We start from the raw sequence: 22,819 nt of genomic DNA on the forward strand, positions 1-22,819 counted from the left end.
TGTCAGTTCTAAAGCCCAGGAGGTAGAGGCGTAAGGCCCAGCATAGAGGCTACATAGGGGCAAATTTACGAACCGGTGAAAATTCGCCAGCGACGGCTTCACAGCCATCGCAACACTTTGCCAGATGAAAATTTGCTCAGACAACGTCTATTTACTAAGATGCGAAGTTTCGTCCTGGGCGTCGGACGCCTGCGAATTTTTGCTAGCTTTACTTCAGCAATGGGAGCAAATCAAAGCGAAGAAGTGCTAGCATTCAATTCTGCCTAGCGCAACTTCGCTAGAGTTCTTGCGCTCAGGCTGATTTGCATACGGCGGGAAATTTTAAGTTGAATGCACGTCTTTATGTTATATGCTGCATCGAATACATTACATTTACACTGATAACGACACATGCACAAAACAAAAAAATTTTAAACACTTTTGCAGCCTATCACCCTGAAAGACGGAAAAGACGCCAGCGTTTTTTGGACTTAGAAGTTTTTCCACTCAGAATATATGATGTAAGTAACAGAAGAGGAAGTTCTATGCACTCCATTGCACTTCGCCTGGTCTGAGCGAAATCAGTAAAAAAAAATCTGCATTTTTGTGAATTTGCGGAGTAATGTTCATTGGCCAGAGCAAAAAGTTGCGTGGCGTTAGAGTGCGAATCACTGCTAGCGGCTATCTCCCTTGCTAGCGAAGTTATGCCTTAGTTATGCCAGTTAGTAAACTGGCGAAGTCCCTGAAAGTGGTAGTCACTTCGCCCTTTAGTTAATCTGCCACATAGACTTGTGCTTCTATTGCACAGCACAGGCATTATATACACGGGCACTTCTAATCCCCAGCCCTGACAGTGTACGGACTGGCACTTTTATCTCCAATTGCCATCTCATCCCTTAAGTGCCAGCTGCATGTAAAATCCACATTTTATACAGGAAGAAGTCACGGAAGCTGCATGCTGCAGACTGCACTGATTTCTAAGATGTCATGCAGTCAATTTATCCTGGTCCTGTGCTACAGTACTGTATATCTTATTATAGTACAGCGCACGGGCATGGAGAGATGTAACGGTGACTTGTATACCCAAATGGTTGAACTTGATGGACACGTGTCTTTTTTCAACTTAACTCACTATGTTACTATAGGATATATATATTCATATTTATTATACACATATTCCCAGTTCCCCTGGGGTTGGATGCCATAGGGAAAGCAATGAAGGGAGGTATTTTTCTTATCAGTCTGGACAGACCGGACCCCTGTCCTTTATCTACAGCCTCACACTTCCTCTGACCGAGGAGAGAAGGAAATCCCCCCCCAACACACACTCTGTGCCTAACTCCACCTTCCCTTGCTAAGTCAATGCTAGATTCATCTAGTCTATGAATGTGTGTGTGTCTCCCTCCAGAGCCCCCCAAAACCAGGCATCAAAGGAAAGGCACCAGTCACACACACCCCTGCCCACACCCCCATACTGCCGTCCCCGCTCCCCCATAGAGACGCAACATGTGTCCCCTGCCTCCCTTCTGCGCCGTGTGACTCCGGTAAGTGTCTGTCAGATACATCTCTGTCTGTCTATCTGTCCATTGATCTAATTCATCTCTATTTGCCTATGTCTAACTGTGTCATCAAATTCAAATGTGAGTATTTTATGAATATTTATTTGTATGGATACATATATATACATTTTATTTATTGTCTATATAAATACCCATATCTTTTTTTTCCTCCCAGTCATTTATTTATAATGTATTTATCAAATATGTCTACTTATCCTTAAAAATGTTTTATACGTCATCTATATATCTGTCTGCCATCTGTAGTTTGTCTATTTCTTGTCTGTCTGTATCATCAGTCTATTCTCTTGTCTTTATTTGCCCGTGTAATCAATCTGATATTTATTATTATTTTTATTGTCTGTTTGTATTATTCATCTATTCTATAATCAAATCATTTGTCTGTCTGTCTCACCCTATATATATATACACATATGTCACTTTAGGTTTGGTGAGATAAAGGTCTTTATATAGAATTTTCCATAAATACATATGCAGCACCTTAGAATTAAGCCGTTATATATAAATAAATATGGGCACATTTAGCATAAAGTTTAAGGGAGGATCAATATAAATTCATATACACACACATGTATATATATATATATATATATATATATATATATATATATATATATATATATATATATATATATATATATATATATATATATATATATATATATATATTCAGCACATGCCTGGGTGCTGTCACATACAGTATATCATAGATAGTTCCCCATATTTGACACACTCCAAAGTGCGTCAATTTTGGGGAACAACTATATATATATATATATATATATATATATATATATATATATATATATATATATATATATATATATATATACAGTATATGACCCCTTGTTATTAAACACTTTCTCTCTCTCTCTCTTTCTAGGATCAATATCGAATCATATAAATATATATAGAGAGAGAGAGAGTGTTTAATAACAAGGGGTCATATAATCTCTGTTTTGTAAAAACCCCAAACTTGACACCACGTGGCACATACAAATGAAATTATGAATAAAGAGTTAATGGAACAAACCAATAGGTAAGGTAGTAGGAGAGGCATGATTGATCTCTGTACATGGGGAATAAAATGTGCAAGTCTGAAGCCGTGTGTTTATAGGCCTCCTCGTATGGTGGATTCCTTGTAATGATATTAATGATATATATACAGCTATAGATATATGTGCTTAATGCCCATATCTGTGTAGATGCAGATGTTTATTGGGGAAACTATAAAGAAAGTAACTGCCTGGTCTTTGTATCCAGGCTGCCGACTTTCCTTAAATGATTCGATGGTCAAAACAAGCCGGCAGGGGATCTGGAGGTTATAGGGAATTATTTTTCTCCGTTAGTTTGAACAAGTTTAATCAAAGAAGTTATTTTGTAGGAAACTGGCCAGCCGGTGACCCTTACAGGGAATACTGTATAAGTGTCCATACACATGTTTGGCCATTTTTCTATTGTTTCAGCTCCTCTTCACTTCCTTTTAGCCAACCAACAGCGATTGTACTGTACATATATCAGGATAGATAATCCTCAAACCAACGAGGATCACAGGATTATCTGTTGACTAAATCTGCCCATGTATAGACACATACTTTTGTGGACTGTATCTTTCCATTTTGTACCATATTTACATTATATGTCTTCAGTAATTCAGCTGGATCGTGTAATCCTTTCATTGTGTTTATTTTCGTTTTATCCCATACAGGTGCCGCAAAAATGACTACAATTTCTTATTATTAACATTTCTTATTATTAATAATTCTTATTATTCCAAATCATAATAAATAACAATAATTATTTTAACAATAATCATAACATCAACAATACTACTACTACTACTAATAATAATAATAAATATTATTATGATTATTATTTCATATGTATAGTGTTCCAAGATATTCTGCAGGGCTCTTCAATAGGCAAGTATAAACGTTGGAACAGATTACATAAGAGGTAAAGAGGACCCTGCTCGATAGATAAAATCCTTAAAAATCCCCCAAATTAACATGAAATTAAGGGGCAGATTCACAAAGGGTCGAATATTGAGGGTTAATTAACCCTCGATATTCGACTGGGAATTAAAATCCTTCAACTTCGAATATCGAAGTCGAAGGATTTTAGCGCAAATAGTGCGATCGAACGATCAAAGGATTATTCCTTCGATCAAACGATAAAATCCTTCGAATCGAACGATTCGAAGGATTTTAATCCAACGATCGAAGGAATATCCTTCATTCAAAAAATCTTAGGAAAGCCTATGGGGACCTTCTAGATAGGCTAACATTGACTTCGGTAGCTTTTAGATGGCGAACTAGGGGGTCGAAGTTTTTTCTTAAAGAGACAGTACTTCGACTATCAAATGGTCGAATGGTCGAATAGTCGAACGATTTTTAGTACGAATCCTTCGATTTGAAGTCGTAGTCGAAGGTCGTAGTAGCCCATTCGATGGTCGAAGTAGCCCAAAAAACACTTCGAAATTCGAAGTTTTTTTACTTCGAATCCTTCACTCGAAGTTAGTGAATCGGCCCCTATGTGTGTGGGACTCCTACTACCTCCTCCTCCTACGCTCTCTGAATGTTTTCAGTCTGTCTCTGTTTGATGTTGATCTGAGCCTGAATGTTACCCATCCACTTAGACTGTGAACTTCTATCTCCTGTGTCTCTTAGCACACAGCATTTAATCTTAGTGACTTTATATATATTTATTGCAATAATTGGCCTCCAGCAATTATAAGCAAAGATAATACGGTTATATATTGAGCAGTGGCGTAGCTAGATTTTACTGGGCCCCACAGCAAATTATTTTTCAGGCCCCCAAAATGTTTAGAGGTTGACTTGTTTCTCCAATATTTATTGAAATTGTATATACCTCCTGGGCCCCCCTGCAGCCGCAGGGTCTGCTTCCTCTATAGTTACGCCCCTGATATTGAGTGAGCTGGTAAATTTCCTAATATTTAAGAAACATGAAGAACGTGGAAACATTGACCTTTTAGCCCAATATGTGGCCCATTGCGTTTTGCAGACAGGGTGGTTTGCAGTTGCGTGATATAAACCCACTCGATATTACTTGTGCCCCAGTCACTTATATTCTAAGCCAACATGGGTAGTGCCCTGTGATTTCATGTACAATATGCTGACACATTATAATAATGACTGTAGTATAGATGATAACTGTGGTTACTAGAATGATCTGCTGCATTTGTCACCAACCAAGCAGATCTGTTCCAAGTCCGGCAATCCAATCGGTAAAGCAGACTGGGCTGTTCCAATTGTTTAAAGTGATAGTGACATTTACATATTTTTTAAAAATAGTAATCTACATTAATAGTTTTTGTTGGTAGTTTTTCACTGATAGTTCTGCTTTTGTAAGTAATTGTTACTTGAAGTGCTTAAATCTGACAGTTTTGCCAACCTGACTGTCCCCTCTCAGCCTGTAAAGGTGGCCATAGACATAAAGATCCACTCGTTTGACGATGTTTACAAACGAGCGGATCTCTCTCGATATGCCCACATTGAAGTGGGTGATATCAGGCTGATCCGATTGTGGGCCCTGGGGCCCAACGATCGGATCATAATGCATCCGATACGGGCGGTCGGATCGCGGGACCACATACATGCACAGATGCGGCCGCGATCCGATGGGATTTTTTAACCTGCCCCATCAAGACTTTCGGCCAGATATCGATCGGGAAAGACCGGTGGATGGCCCCACACATGGGCCAATAAGCTGCCAACCCTCTGTTTGTCAGCAGCTTTTATTGGTCCATGTATGGGGGCATTTAGTTTCTTATGCAAACAGACTCCTGCTGCACAAATATGGCAGCCCCCTCATACAGGAACATTGGAGATGAAGAAAAACTTAAAACCAGATTATGTTTGAGGATAATAATAATAATAATAATAATAATAATTCACTGTATTTTTTGTTGTAGTTGATCTTGCTGCTGGAACTGCCCCCATGGCTACACAGCAGCTTGTTTATATAAACTATAGTAGTACTTATTTGTTATCTACTGTGTATCCTGTGCTTGAATGGCTGCCCCCATGGCTACACAGCAGCTTGTTTATATAAACTATAGTAGTACTTATCTCTTATCTACTGTGTATCCTGTGCTTGAATGGCTGCCCCCATGGCTACACAGCAGCTTGTTTATATAAACTATAGTAGTACTTATTTGTTATCTACTGTGTATCCTGTGCTTGAATGGCTGCCCCCATGGCTACACAGCAGCTTGTTTATATAAACTATAGTAGTACTTATCTCTTATCTACTGTGTATCCTGTGCTTGAATGGCTGCCCCCATGGCTACACAGCAGCTTGTTTATATAAACTATAGTAGTACTTATCTGTTATCTACTGTGTATCCTGTGCTTGAATGGCTGCCCCCATGGCTACACAGCAGCTTGTTTATATAAACTATAGTTCTGTACAAGTGCAGAGCACCAGTACATTGTATTTTCATTCCTTTAAAACTCTTTAATTTTTTGTGTGTTACTGTTACTTTAAAGGAGAAGTAAACCTCTTAATTAAAAACCCTTACCCCCCTACTCTACATAGATCCCACTCTGTCCTCCCCCCCCCCCAGCTTAGCTGCTACCCTGGGCAAATGCCCCTAACTTTTTACTCACCCCTCAGTGCAGATTCACGGCATCAGAGTTCACGGCAGCCATCTTCTTCTCTTCGGTCTTCATCGTGTCTTCTTCTGACAATTTTTCGACTTTTGGCGCATGCGCAGTTGACAAAAACCCGAAGACTGCTCCAACTGCGCATTCGCCTATACGGAACTTACTCCCCGATGAAGACCGAAGAGAAGAAGATGGCTGCCGTGAACTCCGATGCCGTGAATCTGCACCGAGGGGTTAGTAAAAAGTTAGGGGCATTTGCCCGGGTAGCAGCTAAGATGGGGGGAGGACAGAGGGGGGGGGGTCTATGTAGAGTAGGGGGGTAGGGTTTTTTTAATAAGGGGTTTACTTCTCCTTTAAGATGTCTGTGACATTTTTTACAGTAAAATCCAAGGCCATAGTTTCTATGTTTATGTTGCTCAAAACAGCTTTCTGGTAGTTAAGGAAATTGGGGGGGGGGGGGAGAATAGTGAGGAACATAACAAATAATTTACCAAGAAATCAAATGACAGGCCAATTGTAGTCATTACTAACCTGCCCAGCTTTCTTTAATGTCTAATTGAATCCCCCTTTACCGGTTGTATCAATATATTGTGGACAATCGTATGTTTGGGTCTGTGTTGTGAAACCATATAACTTTGTGTGTTCCTACTGCTAATACTCAAAACTTCCTGCCCTTTCAACCACTTCCTCATTTTTCTGGATGTTCTTTTGATGCAACATTCTCAGTGTGTACACAAACACTGCTACACAAACATATACCAGTCACACACAGCTCTATTGCTACACCGTGTCTCCTGCTGGGGTTACATTATTAAGCCATTATGGTAATTTAGTGTTTGCTGGAGTACTCCTGACTCCTGAGGTCTAACCTTTCCGAAATAATTGTTTACCTGGATGACCCAATAAGCAAAGAAACTAAATTCCAATTAGGAAGCACAATATAGGGGTAAATTTACTAAGCGTCGCCAGCAACGGCTTCGCCAGGCGAAAATTTGCTGGGACAACGCTAAATTACTAAAATGCGAAGTTTCTTCCTGACCGACGGACGCTGGCGAATGTTCGCTATCGTTACTTCACCAATGCGAGCAAATCAAAGCGAAGATGCTCTAGTGTTCAATTCTGCCTAGTGCAAATTAGTTAGAGTTCTTGTGATCAGGCTAATTTGCATACGGCGGGGAATTTAAAGTTTCTGTTACATGTTGCATCTAATACATTACATTGACACTGATAACTAGACATGTCCAGGGAACCTTAAGGAATTCAATAGAGTTGTTTTAATGCCCTACACATGAGCCCACTGTAAAATAGTGTTCCATATGTTAGAAAATGTATGGGGAAAACCGGTTAAACAAAAATATTGTTTTAGGACTTTTGTAGTCTATCACCCTGAAAAATAGAAAAGCCTCCAGCATTTTTGGAACTCCACAAAAAATATGATGTGTAACTGAAGATTGAGGAAGTTCTATGCACTCCACTTTGCCTGGTCTGAGCTGGCAAAGGCAAGTCTGGCAAAAGAGGTAACGTTCAGTAATATCCGCATTTTTGTGAATTTGCGGAGTAACGTCCATTCGCCAGAGTGAAAAGTTGCCTGGCGATAGAGTGCGAATCAACACTAGCGTCTATCTCCTTCGCTAGTGAAGTGACGCCTGCGCCTATTTGTAAATCGACAAAATCCCTGTGGGCGGTAAAGCTGGCGAATCGTTGCCAGCGTTAGTCACTTCACACTTTAGTAAATCTGCCCCACAGAATCATGTGTGGGTGTGACTGCATTTTGTACAAATAACTGACTGCACCTTCAGCACAGTAAGATTTCAATTTCAGAAAGGGTATATGTACTGTAAGGACAATCATGTCTTGGTGGTCTCTCCTTGGAGAGAGGTTAATAAAAAAGTACCTGCAGGGAATGGGAACTGTAGAACATGAGTTAAGGAAGTGCCCCGTTGCAATAGAAAGTGGGTGACAGTGAATGTAAAGTTACAGTGAATAAGTTCCTTTACAAAAGGAGCATTTTGAGTAAGTACTGAAACTGGGAACCATATCTGCTTCCTCTGCAGGTATTTGCTGCTCCCATGTGCCCCTCCGATGACAAAGTCCCTTCTGCTGACCGCACTCATGCCAGGATGGAAGGTGAGGGAAGCCCTGTGGAAATCCAAGCAGCACCCATTGGTACAACAGCTGTGCCTGTGTCCCCCAGTTCCCCGGTCTCACCCACTGACTCACTTACTGAAAAGAAGCGGACACCCATGGATAAAGAGGGTCTTCCTGCCAACGTGCCCGTCATAAGCCTTGGCCACAGCAAGATGGTTTTGCATCCTGAGCTGACCACCCTGCGCCCTGTGCCCTCTCTGATGTTGGCTTTGCCTGGCATACGAACTCCTTTGTTCCCCCCACAGTACCACCCTCATCCCTATCTGCCCAGGTAAGACTAGGGTATCTAGGACTTGGCACCAGAAACAAACCCAGGTCCTTCTGCAGGGGAGACTGCTGTAAGTGATTGTCTTTTCTTTGTTCCACAGTCCATACCTACGTGCCTCTAGTCTTTATCCCATCTTCTCTGGACGCTTCAAGAAAAGGAGTCACCCTAACATCCCAGAGGTGCCATTCTTAGGTAGGATTACTGTGCTCGTGACTGGACATCTCTTTGTATTTGTGTAGTTTGCCTTAATTAACATAATTAATATAAATTTGTTACAGCAAATACAAAAGCCTGTTATTATTCCTGCCCACTATTGGACACAAGCGTTGCCTCCAAATACTCCCCTTGCACTTTTATATAGTTGAGCCAAGTACCCTTACATCTGTCCTGGCTCTTCTGCTGAAGTGTGCCTGTAGACACTCGGAAGTACCGCTAATGTCAGTGTCGGACTGGAATGCCAGGGGCCCACCAGAAAACTTTAGATGGTGTAAATGGTGGGCCCATCCGTAAACCGTGACCATGGGCCCACTTTCCAAACTATTATTCCTCCTCTCTGAAGTCAACCTCTTTATTCTCCTAGTCTTTTATATCTACTTACTATACTTTATTAATATTATTACTATACTATACTTCCATTATTAATCCTCTTTTTTACCATAAAGAAATAGGGAATGACCACGAAATAGGCTGAATGGATTGAAGCAAGAGGCCCACTGACCCCTGGGCCCACTGGGAGTTTTCCTGGTATCCCGGCGGGCCAGTCTGACACTGGCTAATGTCATTTTAAATATGTGCCAAATATGACACAATCCCTAGTGTGAATGTTGCTTTATCTAATTGGCTACAACATGCACGCACACCTGTATATTGGTGCATTGGGTGGAATATGGCCAGGCACAATTCTATGCTGGAATTATGGAGAAAATGCTTTATGGCTCGTTATATGTATTTAAGACCAACAAGTGCAGTATAATAAGTGTCCTATCAGAGAATCTGATCAAACTGTCATATAGATAACAGTAGTGATGGCTTTTTGACATTGTTTGCCTTGAGCAGCCATTTTGTGTTGTTTGTGCCACTCACTGATCACCTGACAGGAAATAATGCAGGTTCTGACTGAAACAGGAAGTTATTTGTGAGGAAAAAAGCAGCTCTGTCCATTTATTGGCTGATGTAACCCAGCATGTATGTGTGCACTTGGTTTGCGTGTGAGCACAGTGCCTCAGACAACTTGGGCTGTTTTATGTGATATACAGTAGCTTTTAATGGAGACCTGCAGTGTTCACTATTACTTTTACCTCATAACATTACTATGATTACAGAGTTAGTGGAAGATGGGATGTTATGTTATAGGTGGGATTGATGTAGGGCCGGTCTAGGGTTGCCACCTTTCCTGCATTCAGAATCCGGGCAGGGGGCGGTACCTGTGATGTCAGAGGTGAGGCCAGTGACATAAAGGGGCGGGCCTGTGATGTACGGGGGTGGGCCTGTGATGTGGCAGCCCGTTTATGATATTTATTATGATAAATGAGCCCCAATATACAAGATCAGAGCGACAGACCCCTCCTTCGTCATAACTGTGATTGTTGCAAATCCTTCTGTTTCTCAGAGTATATTTTACCTTTAAGACCTTGAAGTGGTTTGGGTGTTGGTCTTGTAGGTATCAGGCTATGGATTTATGGGTATTAAGATAGACATTGACTAGGTAAGGCCAGGGTATTCCCTAGATTACCAAAATGACGCTGCTGGCTGATACCTGTGTATTACAGTAGAGAATATATTTTTAAAGGGATAGTGTCATGGGAAAACATGTTTTTTTCAAAACATCAGTTAATAGTGCTGCTCCGGCAGAATTCTGCACTGAAATCCATTTCTCAAAAGAGCAAACAGATTTTTTTATATTCAATTTTGAAATCTGACATAGGGCTAGACATATTGTCAGTTTCCCAGCTGCCCCCAGTCATGTGACTCTGATAAACTTCAGTCACTTTTTACTGCTGTAGTTGGAGTGATATCACCCCTCCCTTTTCCCCCAGCAGCCTAACAACAGAACAATGGGAAGGTACCCAAATAGCAGCAACCTAACACAAGATAACAGCTGCCTGGTAGATCTAAGAATAAAACTCAATAGTAAAATCCAGGTCCCACTGAGACACATTGTTACATTGAGTAGGAGAAACAACAGCCTGCCAGAAAGCAGTTCCATCCTAAAGTGCTGTCTCTTTCTGAAATCACATGACCAGGCAAAATGACCTGAGATGCACCTACACACCAATATTACAACTAAATACACTTGCTGGTTCAGGAATGACATTTTATATTGTAGAGTGAATTATTTGCAATGTAAACAGTGTCATTTAGAAATAAAAACATTAACATCAAAAAATGTAAATGTTTTAAAGTAATGAAAATATGATGTACTGTGCCTGTGCTTGAATGGCAGCCCCCCATGGCTACACAGCAGCTTGTTTATATAAACTATAGTAGTACTTATCTGTTATCTACTGTGTATCCTGTGCTTGAATGGCTGCCCCCATGGCTACACAGCAGCTTGTTTATATAAACTATAGTAGTACTTATCTGTTATCTACTGTGTATCCTGTGCTTGAATGGCTGCCCCATGGCTACACAGCAGCTTGTTTATATAAACTATAGTAGTACTTATCTGTTATCTACTGTGTAGCCAGTGATTGAATGGCTGCCCCCATGGCTACACAGCAGCTTATTTATATAAACTATAGTAGTGTTTCTGAAGCAAACACAGCAGTTTTAATAGTGTAGGGCACCACTGGATTATATTTGTATTACTTTTAAACAATATAATTTTTTCATGTTACTGTTCCTTTAAGGTTGTGAGCTTATATATATATATATATATATATATATATATATATATATATATATATATATATATATATATATATATATATATATTTGTGCAGGCCTGTGATGTATTATATAGGGGGGGCACACTTGAGTAATATGTAATATGGCAGGAGTGCCTGTGGCTTGTGGCAGTTGGAATAACTAGGATGTGGTCTGGTCGGTTTGCAGATTCTGTTATCTATCAATCTTGTCTTCCGCAGAAGAACTTGTGAAGTGGAACACATGAAAGCTGGAGGAAGGAGAGGCAATAAAGAGAGGAGAGAGAGAGACCAGGGCATGACAGTGGGGGCAACAAAACAGAGATAGATGTGAAGTTAAAGGGGAAGTTTGCCTTTAAATTAACTTTGAGGGTTGCTAGGGTAATTAAAGGGAATGTAAAGGCAGAAAAATAAAATCCCATTTTAACTTTAATGAAAAAGAAACCTATCTCCAATATACTTTAATTAAAAAATGTGTACCGTTTTTATAAGAAACTTGACTGTATGCAGTGAAATTCTCCCCTTCAGTTACTTGCTCTGTCTGCTGTGCATAGGAAACTTCAGACTGTCCCTAACTGCTCTGCAGGGAAATGATCATACTTTTAAACAGTAGGGGGAGGGACTTCCCACCTTACTTCCCAGAACTCGAGCAGCTTTGTTTGTTTCCCTGTAGTACAGCTGGCGTCCGTGTAGAGATTCATATCCGCACCAGTAAATGAAGGGGGAATTTCACTGCATACAGTCAGGTTTCTTATAAAAACTTTACAGATTTATTATTGGGGATAGGTTTCTTTTTCAGTTAATAAAGTAAAAATGGAATTTTATTTTTGCCTTTACACCCTTTTTAATGTTCCCAACTCCAGCTGCAGGGACAAAGATCATGGAGCCAGATTTAAACAGATAAACTGGGATTCTTTTTGGAGGATTATTTTGCTGCAGCCACTGGTTCTGCAGAGTTGGAGAAAGTTTGTATTAAACAATAGAAAAACTATAAAATCCACATTAGATTACACGACAACACAGGACCCAGTGCAGTCTGTATATTCTGATTATTAATCAGTCTTGCTGTATCGGCTTCTGGCAGATATTATTTGACTTGTGCTGTTTTGATCATTTATGACGATCCCTAAACAGCCCAGACCACATTGAGCATGTGCACAGTCTTGGTCTTGCAAAGATGTATAATAAAGTTACAAGATGGTGACCCCCTGTGGCCAGCTTTGAAAGCATAAATTATTTTTTTTATTAGGCCTCTGGTGCAGTAAGTTTATCTTTAGTATACAAAATACAGCATTTCTAGCATTATTATGTTTTAGACTTTCGTTTCCCTTTAAGCCAGAGAAAGTCCAAACTGCAAAACAAAAATATAAACATTTCAAAAGCTGCAAAAGTTATAAAATGAAAAATTAAGACTAATAATAAAACTAATAATAAAAGGAAGACTAATTGCAACAGCTTTGATGTCATAAATCATACAGAAAGGCCACATTTCAGTTAAAGCACCCCTTTAACAAAAGGAAAGGGCAAGAAGAGTCTGGTACAGGTATAGTAGAGGAACCTGTGCAGTATTAACTATGGGAACAATGATTTACCTCTGTGCCATTGTAGGATATGGGATGCTTTTAAGGTGGCCATAGATGCACACAACAAATTTTCATATGATATTCAGTGTATGTATGGTGGGAAACAAGCCAACTGATATCCAATATCGGTTTGCTCGTCGATTGGGCTGGACGGCCATTGTTAGTGCTGAATCGTCAGATACAGGTAGAATTCTATTGTTTCTATATGTATATCTGACGATTCAGCTCTACACGTGTGTAAGACTGTTTCCAAGAAAGATCGTAATTGTTATGACTATGGCCACCCTTATGTTCTCATCGATGAACTGCTGGGAAACTGTAGGCTGCATCAACCAGGGTTGGACTGGGACACCGGGACACCGGGAAAAAACCCAGTGGGCCCTGCCGTCCCAGTGTGATGCTGCAGAGGCTATTTGCCTTCTGTATTAAGCTGTCTGGGCTTTTCAGCAAATAAATGCACATAATTCATATTATTATAGGCACACAAAGATACTCAGTGCTGCAGTGTCAGTAGTCTGTGCTACGCAGAGAAGAGTTAATCAAGTAGGAACTGCCCAGGAAGTTGGACTGGAGAGAATTACAGTAAGTGCAAAGGAAGTAGGTGCCCCTAGAGAGCTGTAGTGCATAGCAATGACAGACTGGAACAGACAAAGGCTTTGCTTTGAGATATTGGAATTGGGAAACAGCAGAAAAACAAAAAAGTGGGGGACCCCCAGTGGTGTAACTAGAGTTTGTGAGGCCCCCTGCAGAGGAACTTTCAGGGGGCCCTGAAGAAAAACATTGGTGCAGTTTGTCCAGCATATTAACACTGGCTGTGCAGAGTTGTCAAAAGTAGGAGAGATCAGGAGAATCACGGCACTCTATGCACATGTTGCAAAATTTTCAGACCCACAAGTGAGAAACACAAGCGAGTCTGAAGCCACTGACTACTCGCCAGAAAACTGGGGCAACTCTTATTAGACTGGGGGAGGGCAAAATTAAGTAACTCCTTGGAAAATGGGGGGGGGGTGACAGGTATGGCTGTGCCAGTATAATTACTGTAGATATGGCCAATAAGTGCTGCATTAATCCCAGACATGCCAATAAGACCAATAAAAAATGACCAATAAGCAATTCATTAATTACACACATGCCAGTAAGATCACTGAAAATGGCCAATAAGCACTCCATCAATCCTGAGCTGCCAGTAAGATCAGTGAATAGATTGAAAACATTACTTTACACTTGATGAATACCGGTAGCCAATTTTCCTCTTTCCTTGTGCTCCCACAGCTGCTTGGCATACTCTTTCTCTGCCTGCCTCCTCACTAAGTTGCTAGAAGTAAAAAAAAAAAACAAGATGGTGGTGCGTTCCACAGTGGAACGCACGGGCCTTCACCAGCAGCATGAGCGGTGGCAGCATGGAGGCACAGTGGGCAGTGGGCCCTTCAGGACTCAGGGTCCCTCCACATTGTTGGGTCTGCGGGGGCCTTAGTTCTGCCACTAGGACCCCATTCCTTATAGTTTGCTTACAGTTATAGCTTCACTAACATATAACCTTCTGCATTAAAGGAGAAGTAAACCCCTTATAAAAAAAAACACTACCCCCCTACCCTACATAGACCCCCATCCCCTGTTTCCACTGGGCCGATCCTTTAAGTCCCTCGCTTACGCGGATGATATAACTCTAGTAATGTCAAAACCTGAGGAGGAGGGAAAGGTTTTGGAGTGTATCAGAAGCTACTCTGAGGCCTCAGGGTCTCAGATCAATCATGAAAAATCAGAAGCTTTTTGGAGTTTAGACGGGGAACCAAGTTTCAGACTTGAGAAATTCCCAGTAGCCTCATATCTAAATCTTAGGGATCACATTTGGGAAGGGAGATCTTGATAAGGTAAAGAAAAACTGCACCATCTTTCTATAGATTAACTTTGGAGGGGTGGTACAGGGGAAAGAGTCTCTGTGGGAATACGGTGTAAAAGATTGGGCATCACCTTTTATCAAAGATTGGCTACTCGGTGGTAGAGTGAAAGAGTTAAGGATAAGAGGAGGCTTTGTTTCTACTTATCTGCGACAAGTGGCTAAAACAGTAAACAAATGGAATGGGTCTCAAGAGCATTTTCTTATAGATTGTCCAGTTTCGAGCTCATTAAGAGAAAAAGTTACAAGACGTATGAACTTAAATCTGATAAAAGAATTTTCTCACGCAGTGGTCAAAGGTAAAAGAGCTGGTGGAAGAAACAAAGCCACTTTGTACATCATTATCGCAGTATTATGGTATCACCGGTGGCACAGATGAGACACATAAAAAAATGTGGGAAGGACTTTGTTTTTCTTGTTGAAATTGAATATGAAAAATGTAATATGTGACTGATTGTAACTGTTTTTTCTTGTGTGATTTATTGTAAATCTGAATATTTTAAATAAAATTCCCTCCTACCCCCCAGCCTAGCTGCTACCCCTGTAAATGCCCCTAACTTGTTATTTACGCCCATATTGGGGAGAGATCCACTTGTTTGGCGACACCGGATCTCTCCGTGTATGGCCACCTTAGTTACTGTATCTGTACTGGTGCATTGCATGCGTCGGGCTCTACTCACTGACGCTGAAAAGGAAGCAGGCGCTGAAGTATCAGGGAAAAGTGGGATGTCCATAGCGCAACATTTTAATGGTCAAATTAACCCTTTCCTCTCGTCCCATAGGTCGCCAGCCGCAGAAAGTTGCTCGCCGGGTCTTCACTAACAGCCGGGAGCGCTGGAGGCAGCAGAATGTGAATGGGGCCTTTGCTGAATTGCGCAAGCTGATCCCTACGCACCCCCCAGACAAGAAACTGAGCAAGAATGAAATCCTGCGTCTGGCCATGAGATACATCACTTTCTTAGTTACGTTACTGGGGGACCAGCGCAGCTCCCCCACAAAACAGTCTCCTGCTAAGAGAGGAATCCCACTCCCTGTCCTGGACTTACCCTCAAAGGGCAAGGAAAGCAAGAGACCCCCTGCCCGAGTGCAGAGAGCGGAGGACACACAGGATGGAGGAGGGTTTGGTACAGTGTCCCCTGTCTCTGGAAGCTGCGGGGAGAGTCTGGAAAGCGAGGAAGAGGGGGACCAGGGGCCCTTAGCTATAAGCAGACAGAGGGTTATAGTTCAGGCAGAGGTAGGAGGGAGCTGATGGGGCATGTGAGGGACCAACTCTGACTGATGAAGGCCCAGAATGCACTTCTGTTCTTCATATTGCATGCACCTCACTAACTGCAATGATGTGGGTACTGTGGGTCCCCATTACCAGAATTCCCCCGTCTGCATTATAATTTGCATTTTCCCTTTCGAGTTCTAACTGCACTGGATTTGTATTTGTAAACACCTCCGGAGATGCATCTTTGCGTGGCTGCAGTAACTCTGGAATTTCATTGGATGGAGATGCCCCTGTGACATTTTCTAATTGGATAAATGTTGTAGGACTATACAATGCTGAATGTGCAGTATGTGAACTGGATTCAACAAAACTGCGCTCCCCCAAATGGATTGTTGGGATATCTCTTTGGATTATAGTGATGGCGTTGCATAGATTCATTAGAATGTATTTCCCATAATGCAAAGTTACACTAGAGCAAAGTGAGTGGACAATATGGTCAAAAGCATCAATTTAGGGATAAAATGACCGGACCCCAAAACCCAGAATGCACTGCCAAAGTAGGGACAATTAAAACTCTTGAAGCATTGATAATCTTTGGGTGATGGAACCCTAATGCACTATTTGTAATACAATCATTATGATATGAGAACAAAGCCTGTGTCCCTTGTCTGTGTTTTAAAGAATGTATGTGGGTTTTGTGCATGAGAGAATGCAGGTGTGTTGGACAGGAGGGAGACCATGAATGGGCAGGGGATGATCTACTGTAAGAGAGTCCAGAGGGAGACCATGAATGGGCAAGGGATGATCTACTGTAAGAGAGTCCAGACCAGAGGAAGACCATGAATGGGCAGGGGATGATCTACTGTAAGAGAGTCCAGAGGAAGACCATGAATGGGCAGGGGATGATCTACTGTAAGAGAGTCCAGAGGAAGACCATGAATGGGCAGGGGATGATCTACTGTAAGAGAGTCCAGAGGGAGACCATGAATGGGCAAGGGATGATCTACTGTAAGAGAGTCCAGAGGAAGACTATGAATCGGCAGGGGATGCCCACAGTGAGAGAGTCCAGACGGAGACCATGAATGGGCAAGGGATGCCCTACTATGACCAAGTCCAGAGGGAGAGAATGAATGGGCTGGGGATGCCCAACTGTGAGACAGTTCATAAAGAGAGACTGTGAATAGGCATAAAATAGTAGTTTGTACTTGATCCCAACTAAGATATAATTAATCCTTATTGGAAGCAAAACCAGCCTATTGGGCTTATTTAATGTTTACATGGTTTTCTAGTAGACTTAAGGTATGAAGATACAAATTACAGAATGATCCTTTATCTGGAAAAACCCTAGGTCCCAAGCATTCTGGATAACAGGTCAGCTTTGGCTGATGTTTTTGTCCTTTTTTACATTTTTCAAATGCTGGGAAGTATGTATTTGCAAACATGTAACTCATACACAAGTGCTTTAAAGGAGAAGTAAACCCTACAAATGAATATGGCTAAAAATGGCATATTTTATATAGTGAACTTATTGCACAAGGCTAAAGTTTCAGCTTGTCAATATCAGCAATGATCCAGGACTTCAAACTTGTCACAGGGGGTCACCATCTTGGAAAGTGTCTGTGACACTCACATGCTCAGTGGGCTCTGATTGGCTGTTGAGAAGCTAAGCTTAGGGCTCGTCACTAATTATCCAGCAGAAAATGAGGTTGGTCTGGAGTAAAAAAAGTGGAATATTCTTGAATGGCCAAGTCAGTCACTGATCTGAACCCAATTGAGCTGCATTTCACTAAAGACTAAACTTCAGACAGAAAGGCCCACAAACAAACAGCAAGTGAAAGCCGCTACAGTAAAGGCCTGGCAGAGCATTAAAAAGGAGGAAACCCAGAATCTGGTGATGTCCATGAGTTTAAGGCTGTCAATGCCAGCAAAGGGTTTCCAACCAAGTATAAGAAATGAACATTTTATTTTCAGTTTTTTAATTTGTCCAATTTCTTTGGAGCCCCTGAAATGAAGTGATTGTGTTTAAAAAAAAAAAGGCTTTAATTCACATTTTTATGCAATCTTTTTGTTCAACCCACTGAATTAAAGCTGAAAGTCTGCAGTTCAACTGCATCTGAGTTGTTTCATTAAAAAGTCATTGTGGTAATGTACAGAACCAAAATTAAAAAAAAAGTCTCTCCAAATATTTATGCTCCTAACTGTATATTGTGAGATTTCTATTCTATGTGTACTATATATTGTGAGTGGGTCTCTAAGCTAAGTAAGTGACAGCAGCACAGAGCATGTGCAGTGAATCAGCAGCAAAGACGATGGGGAGCTACTGGGGCATCTTTGGCGACACAGAAACACAGACACACTGTGGTTGCCTTGGGCTGGTACAGAGGCACAAAACCTAATGCACAACATTTATACCTACTTCTTTAATTAGGCTTTAGTTGTCCTTTAAAGAGAGGAAAGGTTGCATCTTGTCTGTATTATTCCACATTTTGGGGAGTCTGTGGAACATTTATACCATAAATATTGTGCAGGGATCCATAGGATTACGTTCCCCTATAGACTGAAAATCCCACATGGTTGGAAATCCCCTGCTGTGGCTGTGTTGGACCTAAATTTGATTTGGGAAGGGGAGTGAGCCCTTTGTCCATTCCCCTGGCAGATTCCAGATTTGGCCAGAAGGTGTCACTGTTGTGCAAGAAGTATTAAAAGCTGAGCTGCCATGTGCTCTGTCCTTTCCCTTCCTCTCCAAAATGGGGTTGGATGGGGCTGCAGTAGAGAGATGCCATATGGGTGGGGAAGACCTTGATGGGCTTGGGGATACTGGGACCCTGATAATTGTGAAAGAGGCTTGGGCATGCTCACACTCCACAGTGTTGGAGCCGGGTTGAAGATGAAAGATCCTGTGAGACAATGTGGATGCCTATATCAGTTCTATGCGAGCCCTCAGTGAGTTTCGCCTTAAGAAAGGGTATTGAAAGGTCCCAGAATGTGTCCCCTGTGAGAGGACAGGTTGTGCTTGATAGTCTGCTACATGGGAGCAACTGCCTCTGTCCATCAGGGAGGTATTTGGGCAGGTAGTGCAACCTGGGGTAAAGAGCTCTTGGGACTAGGACTGTGTTTTTTCAGCAGGAGTGGAGCATGGGACTGTGTCCTGGGCAAAGTCTGTGCCAGGGTTGGACTTACCACATGGGTTCCCCAGGGCAGGGTTAATAGTGATATGTAACTGCATTTTGCATTTTTCCCAGTTATATAAAGTTATATTAGATACTGCATGTGTGATTAATTCAAAAGAGGACAATAGTCACCTCCAGCATAAAGATGACAGTGTTAGGCAATGCGGAAACAGCAAGGCTCATGCCATGTGACTGTGTAGGGAATGCTGGGAGAGAGGAAGGCAAGGGAAGAGCAGACACAGATCTGGCAGCAGCAGGAGACAGAAATCCCCTGGGATGTAAAGTTGTAAAGTGCAGGAGACGCTGCACCAACTGTAGGGTCCACTTAGTGTGTCAGTTAGAGAAGGACTTCATTCTCCTTGTAATTTAGGCCGCTTTGGGTCTTGTTCCAATAGGCCTTCACTGTAGCTAGTGCAGATCTAGGGCCCAGTTAGGTACTCAAGGAAGTTTCTCATAAGAACCAGAAGGCTCATTAGTCAGGTCCCTTCTCTGATCAGAGTAGCTTAGAGATCCAGGTTCTAGTTTTAGTGGCCACGTTCTACTCACGAGGAGAGCCAGGACTAACTACTGGACACTGCAATCCCTGGGATACAGTATGGATGCACATTAATGGATTACAAACATACTGGATCTCATGGATGCAACACCAGGGATTACAGATAAATGGCACCAGTGTGAAGTACACAACAACCAGCCTGAGCTCAGTTATATGTAAAGCACAGGGGTTAATGAATGGTTAATAACTCTATTACTCTGCTCTTTAATAACTGTAGCCATACAGTAGACACAGTAGATAAAAGATACATACTACTATAGTTTATATAAACAAGCTGCTGTGTAGCCATGGGGGCAGCCATTCAAGCACAGGATACACAGTAGATAACAGATAAGTACTACTATAGTTTATATAAACAAACTGCTGTGTAGCCATGGGGGCAGCCATTCAAGCACAGGATACACAGTAGATAACAGATAAGTACTACTATAGTTTATATAAACAAGCTGCTGTGTAGCCATGGGGGCAGCCATTCAAGCACAGGATACACAGTAGATAACAGATAAGTACTACTATAGTTTATATAAACAAGCTGATGTGTAGCCATGGTGGCAGCCATTCAAGCACAGGATACACAGTAGATAACAGATAAGTACTACTATAGTTTATATAAACAAGCTGCTGTGTAGCCATGGGGGCAGCCATTCAAGCACAGGATACACAGTAGATAACAGATAAGTACTACTATAGTTTATATAAACAAGCTGCTGTGTAGCCATGGGGGCAGCCATTCAAGCACAGGATACACAGTAGATCACAGATCAGTTCTACTATAGTTTATATAAACAAGCTGCTGTGTAGCCATGGGGGCAGCCATTCAAGCACAGGATACACAGTAGATAACAGATAAGTACTACTATAGTTTATATAAACAAGCTGCTGTGTAGCCATGGGGGCAGCCATTCAAGCACAGGATACACAGTAGATAACAGATAAGTACTACTATAGTTTATATAAACAAGCTGATGTGTAGCCATGGTGGCAGCCATTCAAGCACAGGATACACAGTAGATAACAGATAAGTACTACTATAGTTTATATAAACAAGCTGCTGTGTAGCCATGGGGGCAGCCATTCAAGCACAGGATACACAGTAGATAACAGATAAGTACTACTATAGTTTATATAAACAAGCTGCTGTGTATCCATGGGGGCAGCCATTCAAGCACAGGATACACAGTAGATAGCAGATAAGTACTACTATAGTTTATATAAACAAGCTGCTGTGTAGCCATGGGGGCAGCCATTAAAGCACAGGATATACAGTAGATAAGAGATAAGTACTACTATAGTTTATATAAATAAGCTGCTGTGTAGCCATGGGGGCAGCCATTCCGATAACCTTCCCAACCAGCAAAGGCTTAGAAGATAAATCATAGAGGACAAAAGGACCCCTTGTATTCCTTTATTTATTCCTACATATCCCACTCCCTGCTGATAAATGGCTTTATACTCATGATCCCTATAGATATTGATGCTTCTCTGCCATCACTGATCCCTATACAAGGGAGTGTCCCACTGTCTAACTGATCATTTCCTATTGTAGGACCTTGTGATGGAGATGTCTGCTATGGATGAGAGACTCACTGAAATGGAAGCCAGGTCACTTAAACTACTGGACTTTACAGAACAATTTTTGGCCACAATTGATTATATCAGTGAAAGAGAAGAGAAGAAAATGGACACAGATGTGAGTTTGGTTCAGGGATTGATTAGTGGCCCTGGAGCTCGTTATTGTATATAGTATATGGCTGAGAGCAGTTGGCTCTTCCTGCTATTGGTGATTTTATCATAACTTGGAGTTGATCTTCTTTAGTAGAGTCTTCTGGCACGGATGTCTTATTTGGAGGAATTGAAGAGGAGCATAAATAAGGAGGTAAGTTGCCACAATGATTAGAGATTGCGAAGTACAATTTAATATAAGCAGAACTGTATTTAGGTCCAGGTATCGGACCTAAATACGTCCCCTTCGTCGTGTGAGTGACATCACTTCTGCGAGTCACCCCGACCCCGTACCCCTCCAATGGAAATCTGTGGAAGAGGCTGGGGGATTTTTTTTTTAATTTCAAAAAAAATCATTTATAGGCACAAAAACTGTCACCCTAGGCACAGGCCCTTGGGTGCCTTAATATAAGAAGTTCCAGTATTTATTCCCCACTAGCCGATGCAGCCGGCAGGTCTAAAAACACAATATTTTTCTCAAACTGTCGGTACAAAATATTTTTCCAATTCCCATTTACCTGCTAATAGTGACTGCCTGCTAAGTCTCATCATCCCATATTCTGATATTTTATAATTAACATTAAAAAATGTTAACATGGAAAAGTATTTATCAAATACATTTATTGCTTGTCTTTTTAATTATGGAATGTTCTGCTTACTGTTTTGTTTTGCTCAGGGTACACTCTCTAAATATGTCCTCTGGTCATGTATATTTTTATTTGGCGCTTTGAGTTTCTCCTTGTATCTGAATATACAGTAAAGTTGAAGAAGAAGAACAAGGCTGTTGCTCATGCCAGAGAAGACATGTCTAGTGTAGCAGTTCAGACTGACTTCCGAAAAGGAACTTGCTCACCCAATGATCTGGGACATGATGAAGGCACTGGAAGATAGCGAAGAAAGTGATGATGAGGATGATTTAGAGGATAATTCTGATGCCTTCTCCACCCAAGGATCTCATTCGGACATGGAAGAAATGAAAGGAACCAAGAAACGCAAGAAGAAACTCTTTGGCTCCAAAGTCCATAAGTATTTCTGGAATTGTTTAAAATTGAGAAATAAGAAGAAAAAGAAAAGCGTAACCTTGCACCATGAGACATCAGAGTGATGAAAATCTGGATGAGATTTTAGATGAAACAGATGATACTTTCCAGCGCAAGCAATGAAAATGAAACATATGAAACATCTGAAACATCGGGAAGTGATGAATCCATAAC

General features: G+C 41.4%; 1 protein-coding gene across 1 annotated transcript; it reads left to right on the forward strand.

Moving 5' to 3' along the window:
- The first annotated feature begins 1,301 nt into the window (after positions 1-1,301).
- Positions 1,302-16,810, forward strand: LOC108703405 (protein lyl-1-like). The gene is made up of 4 exons (XM_041588898.1): positions 1,302-1,523; positions 8,239-8,603; positions 8,701-8,792; positions 15,727-16,810. Exons 1-4 carry the CDS (start codon positions 1,362-1,364, stop codon positions 16,191-16,193), a joined length of 1,086 nt encoding a protein of 361 aa, XP_041444832.1. The 5' UTR covers positions 1,302-1,361; the 3' UTR covers positions 16,194-16,810.
- The last annotated feature ends 6,009 nt before the right edge of the window (positions 16,811-22,819 follow it).

Source organism: Xenopus laevis, chromosome 3S (assembly GCF_017654675.1).
Source record: "Xenopus laevis strain J_2021 chromosome 3S, Xenopus_laevis_v10.1, whole genome shotgun sequence".
Taxonomy (NCBI): domain Eukaryota; kingdom Metazoa; phylum Chordata; class Amphibia; order Anura; family Pipidae; genus Xenopus; species Xenopus laevis.

What these genes read in the sequence shown, in the direction of transcription:
- LOC108703405 (XM_041588898.1), top strand. Translation starts at nt 1,362, where the DNA reads ATGAATGTGTGTGTGTCTCCCTCCAGAGCCCCCCAAAACCAGGCATCA. An exon ending in TTCTGCGCCGTGTGACTCCG is followed by an intron (nt 1,524 to 8,238) that starts GTAAGTGTCTGT and finishes CTTCCTCTGCAG; the next exon opens with GTATTTGCTGCTCCCATGTG. An exon ending in CCTCATCCCTATCTGCCCAG is followed by an intron (nt 8,604 to 8,700) that starts GTAAGACTAGGG and finishes TTTGTTCCACAG; the next exon opens with TCCATACCTACGTGCCTCTA.